At 53.3% G+C, this 5,505-nt stretch overlaps 1 protein-coding gene across 1 annotated transcript in view; it reads right to left on the bottom strand.

The window, feature by feature from the left end:
• Positions 1-3,212: 3,212 nt before the first annotated feature.
• The window catches only part of LOC103255518 (cat eye syndrome critical region protein 2), a 68,336-nt gene continuing 66,043 nt past the window's right edge, over positions 3,213-5,505 (bottom strand). Inside the window, exons 17-18 of the mRNA XM_021710158.1 lie at positions 4,592-4,719; positions 3,213-3,466 (exon numbers count right to left, since the gene is read on the bottom strand). Coding sequence (XP_021565833.1) covers positions 3,213-3,466; positions 4,592-4,719 — 382 coding nt within the window. The remainder of the gene's footprint in view (positions 3,467-4,591; positions 4,720-5,505) is intronic.

Consider the following 5,505-nt stretch of genomic DNA (forward strand, 5'->3'; position numbering starts at 1 on the left):
GTGTCCTGAGGACAGTCTGCAGGGGCTCAGTGACAAGGGCCTGCTGACGCCAAGGTCACGAGCACCCCAGCAGAGCCAAGCAAACCCGATCACGGGAAGACAAGTGGCTTTTACTGTATCTTAAGAGGTGTGAGCTAGGCTTGGAGGCTCAGCCTGTAATCCCGCGTATCGGGAGGCTGAGGTGAGTGGATTGCCTGAGCCCACAGGTTCAAGACCCACCTGGGCAACTTGGCGAGACCTCATCTCTACAATAATTCAAAAAATTAGCCGGGTGTGGTAGCGCGTGCCTGTAGTTCCAGCTACTTGGAAGGCTGAGGCGCATGGATCGCCGGAGCCCAGCAGGTCGAGGCTGCGGTGGCCGGGAGCGGCCACTGCACTCCAGTCGGGGTGACAGAGTGAGACTCCACTCAAAAAAAAAAGAGGTATGAAAAAAAAGAGGCAGTTATATGTGGATCGACTCTGAGGAAAAAGAAAGCCCCCAAAAAGCCCAGAATACTTCCAAAAAACTCTACTCTTCTTTCTGGATCTTTTATTTCTTTGGGGCCTTGGGGAAACGGTTTCTAGCTTATCAACAACTCCCAGAAAGGTTCGCCACCAGTGGGAAATCAGAGGGGTGACAGCATTTCCGATGACCCACAGTCTCGGCGCTGCACTCCTGGAGACTGAGAGCTGGCACACTGACCCCGTGACAGTGACTCACAGGGTGAGATGTGCTTCCAGCCTGAGAGCAGACCTTCTCAGGACACTCTTACACACGACCTCGTCAGAACACGGCACACAACCACCATTTCCCTGATGGAGAAGCCGGCGAATGCATTTGTACCTGCTTAAGACACTTGGAAAGAGAAATGCAGGGGTGGAGGGAGGAAAAGGTGAGGCGATCCTGTTTGGGGGCGCGTGGATCCCACGATCCCACCCTCCCCAGCAGATTTGTACTTCAAAGACCAGTAAACAGCTCAGGACGGGCAAAAAGCGCTGCGACCTGTCATGCGCAACAGTTCTGGCGTTGCACAAACAACACGATTTAATACAGTAGCTCATCTCCTGTTGCTCTTTCCTTAACAGTTTCTCCTTTGTCTAAAGCCAGGAAGGGAGATGAAGGATGAAGGAATTTATTGTTTTTTTCCTGGACGTTTCACAGCATCGCTCCAGCAGCAGGCGAGGGGGGATGCTGGGGGGGGCGGGGTGAGCAGCAGACACACGGCTGCTCAAGGACCACGAAGCAGACGGACGTGGGACACCAGTCCCACTACTGCGGGTCACGGGCCGCTGCTACCTAGGCCCACTCAGGACAAAGCAGCCCCACAGTTCAGCACCATGGGAAGAGGCCCTATGCCACCCTACTGCTAGGTAGGGAGGGGCCGCAGATTCAAACCAGCATTCACAGGAAGAGGGAGCCTGTCAGCGGCCAGATACGCTGGACCCAGACCCCGTCGAAGCAGCCCCAAAGCGTGATTTTCCCTCCTCCCTGCCCCTGCACGAACACAGAAGCTGCAGGAGCAACGCCTCGACGGTATCAGCGGACGGGAGATCGAGGGCAGCCCAAGACCTGACCTTTCACTCCTTCAAGCCAGATGACGCCGGTGACAGGTTTCGTAACCATTAGGGGCCAATGAGATCACAGGCCTGAAACTCAGTCCGCTGGCAAACAGAGCACACTTACGATGAGTGCCTCGGGCCGGGCAAAATCTGTATCTTCGTGCATTATAGCTCAGAGGCACCGGTGTTCCCACCGGCTTTTCGGCCCTGCCTGAACCCAAGCACCCCGCCAGGCTGAGGCACGCTCGCTTGCCGGCGTGAATTTCCATCACACCGGACCGAGCGTCTTGGACGCCCTCTCTCTTCACGCCAACGCTTCCAAGGTCCCCACCGACAGCGTATGTTGAGCCAGCTGTAAATGCCGACAGTGCCACGTTTCATGACGGATGCCGGGATTGGAGGGGGAGATGAGACTGGCTCCTCCCACAGTGGAATTGACACGAAACCTGGGCAGAGTTACCGTCTGGAGTGACCTTTCTACTCCCCTCAAAGCACACGGAAAAATATGCTATTCTTGACAAAGACCTGTTGTTTCAGGGCCTTGTCCTTAGTTTTGCTTTTTCTTGGTGGGTTACTCAAAAGTCCTAACTTTGGTGACATCTCAGCTAAAACCAAATACAGAATGCTAAGCAGGGAGACTCCAGTGTCATTCAATTCTACAACTGGAATAAAGTACTGTTAATACTGTGAAATGGTTTCCAATCACAGATACAACAAAGAATCCCCAAGAATTCGCTCCTGGTAGCTATTTTCAATCACCTTGACTGACCTATGATTCACTTAAAATGAATAAAAACTCTAGATACTGAAATAGTCCTAAATCCAAACTGGAAATCTATAGAATACATTTCTCCTACTCAAACCTGTGCAATTTCTTTATTGGTACTAACATATACAAACCTGAGTAGTCACTTCCACAAAATGTGATTCATGCCAAAGAGCTTTGCGTGAGGCCCTCCAGATCACAGCCCGAGGGGTCCGTGAGGAGGACGATTCATTTTCTCGTCTAATACGTGAAGCACTCTAGTGACCCCAATTCCTGACCGTGGTGTCCAACTATCTGGCAGGGCTGGGGGCAAGATCCGGAAAGAACACCAGGGCCTCCGACCCAGGGTCTGGGTCGCCAGAGAGAGAGGGCAGCCTGTCTTCCTGGTTGACGCTTCCGGCAGGCCACGAGACAGCACTCTGCCTCCAACTGAGACACAAATCGGGAGGGGGCAGGGCTCACCCTTCTCCCGTAGGGTGACCGGAAGGAAGGCCTTTCGCGACAGAAGCCTGGCCGGCCACCAAGGAAACACAGGTAGCGACATTCCCCAAGGCCAAGCCTTTCCCACCCTCTTCTCCAGCCCCCACAAGTGTCCGGTGTGACATGATTGTAAACAGGTAAAGATCACTCCAGTGCCGCGTGCCCACCAGTGAGGACCCCTACTTCCTCCACACCCCCACCCACCCTTCCCACGTTATGTACAGTACATTCACCACCAACAAAAATTACTTTAAAAGGCAACATGAAAATTCTGTAAACTGGACCCAGCTCCAAAAACATTAATACTACGAGTAGTCCCTTCCCCCCAAATATACCTGAGTTTAGCTGCTTGTCAAAGTTTAAAAGCACCACTCCATTCCTAAGCCCACCCCCTCCCCCGAGTTTAACGTGAATTCCCTGCAGAGTCTCAGGCTCTGGACAAGTCCTCAGCCGCCGCAGCGCGGGCGTTCTTGACCGTCGGGTTCAGCTGTGCCAGGACCCCCGGCCCAGGGCCCCCGAAGGCTGCGGGCCGGTCAGCTGAGGAGCGTGCTTCCGGGGCTGTGGGATTCACTGCGGAGGGACGGGGAGGCGGACGGGAATGGAGCCGGGCGAGGTCCACACCCCCAGTTCTCCACGTTCCAGGCTTCATGCACGGCTTTCCATTTCCTCCTCGGACTAGCTCTGAGAGAAACAAACAGGAGACAGACATTTGAAACCAAACTTAAGACTGTGCTCTTTTCTATTTTCAGTGGGATCTCACTGTGTCGCCTAGGATGGAGTCCAGTGGCAAGAACATGGCTCACTAGAGCCTTGACCTTCTGGGCTCAGGCGATCCTCCCGTCTCAGCCTCCTGCCTAGCTGGGACGACAGGCATGTGCCACCACATGCGGATAATTTTAAAATATTTTTGTAAATACGAAGTCTTGCTATGTTGCCCAGGCTGGGCTCAATCTCAAAGTGCTGAGATTACAGGTGGGAACCATCATGCCTGGCGAAAATTGTGTTTAAAAAAAAAAAGTAAGCCAGCCAAAGGACGGCACACGCTCTTCTCCATCTGGGAAAACGGCTTGATTTTAGTTCCCTCAGCCCACAGTCCACGTCCAGAGAGGGCAGGCTCTGATGCCTGGACTTCCTGATTCAGACCTCCGACCCATGGCCTGACAGCAGAGAGACTTCCTGCACGCTAGAAAGTGATCCCGATGCAGCGGATGACAAGATCTGCTCTCTACCTGCTTTCTGGGAGTTGAGGAGAGGACGGAATGAGACACCGCACACAGAGGCGCTTGGCATAGCGCCTGGCAAAGCAGCAGGACTCAATGGCAGCTGTTACCGTTCGAAAACCCGCCTGCCTTGTCCCCCCAAAATGAGGCAGGTAGGAAGGAGAAGACAGGCAAGGGGTCGTGGCTGCCCTGGACTCAGCAGTGCTCCCCAAAACAGCAGTCTCGACCTGCTGGGCTCCGGCGATCCTTCCGCCTCAGCCTTCCAAGTAGCTGGAACTACAGGTGCGCACTACCACGCCCGGCTAATTTTTATGATTTGTTGTAGAGATGAGGTTTGGCCAAGTTGCCCGGGTGGGTCTCGAACCCATAGGCTCGGGCAATCCACTCACCTCGGCCTCCCAAAGTGCTGGGATTACAGGCTGAGCCACCGAGCCCGGCCCACATAAAGAAAGGAGAGACCTGAGGGAGGCTAGGTCGAGGCCTGTGCCCTTGATCTCTGTCGAGGCAGCTCGGGAACACCTCTCAGCACAGCGATGAGATCATGTGCTTGCATCCCGTTGCCCAAGGGTAAGGGAAAAGCTTGCACTTCGAGCGCTTCCAACCTGATCCAGAGGAAGGGTCGGGGGCTTGTGAGGCGGGAGCTCCTCCTGCGGCGCTGCTGGTGCTGGGGTCTTTGGGAACGAGGCCTGCGCCTGGACCGGGTGCATCGGCATCCTGCAGCCCGCAAAGACATGTCAATGACAAAACAGAAGACACTCCAGCTGTGAGGCCACCGTCTCGGTCGCCCAGTGGCTCAGATCTGTGTCATCAATACTGGGACAACCAGCATGATCTGCCTCTGGCAGGAGCTGCCTCTTGTTACTTAACAAGAGACCCACCTATGCAGACTGCCCCAACCCCATGTAATACCCTGACCTGTCAACACAAATCCTTGGCCCCACCCACGCAAATCCCACACCGCCCACGCATATTCCTGACTGCCGACTTAGACCCTCTGACACCACCTACATATATCCCTAACAAAAGTATTTTATTGACATATATATATATATATATACATATATATATATATTTACAATATTTCTGTCAAGTTACAAAAGTGTTTAAATATGAGGCAACTATGAGACTAATCAAGAAGCTGGGGCATTCTACATGAGAACTGACCAGGACTTTCTGGAAAAAAAAAAAAAAATTGTTATAAACGAACACTACACAGACACAGCAACCAAATGCAAATTCATGAGCCTTGACTGGTTCCTTGATTAGAAAAAACTGAAATAAGCCAGGCACGGTGGCTCATGCCTATAATCCCAGCTCTTTGGGAGGCCAAGGCAAGAGGATTGCCTGAGCTTGTTTGAGACCAGCCTGGCCGGCCCGGCCAGCCCAGCCAGGGCAACTTGGAGACCTTATCACGACAACAAATAAAAAAATGACCGCCCAGGCAAGTTGGCGAGACCTCATCTCTACAATAAATCAAAAATGAGCCGGGCGTGGTAGCGC

The sequence above is a fragment of the Carlito syrichta genome, unplaced genomic scaffold, assembly GCF_000164805.1.
Source record: "Carlito syrichta isolate Samal-C Ts95f unplaced genomic scaffold, Tarsius_syrichta-2.0.1 Scaffold288197, whole genome shotgun sequence".
NCBI lineage: Eukaryota > Metazoa > Chordata > Mammalia > Primates > Tarsiidae > Carlito > Carlito syrichta.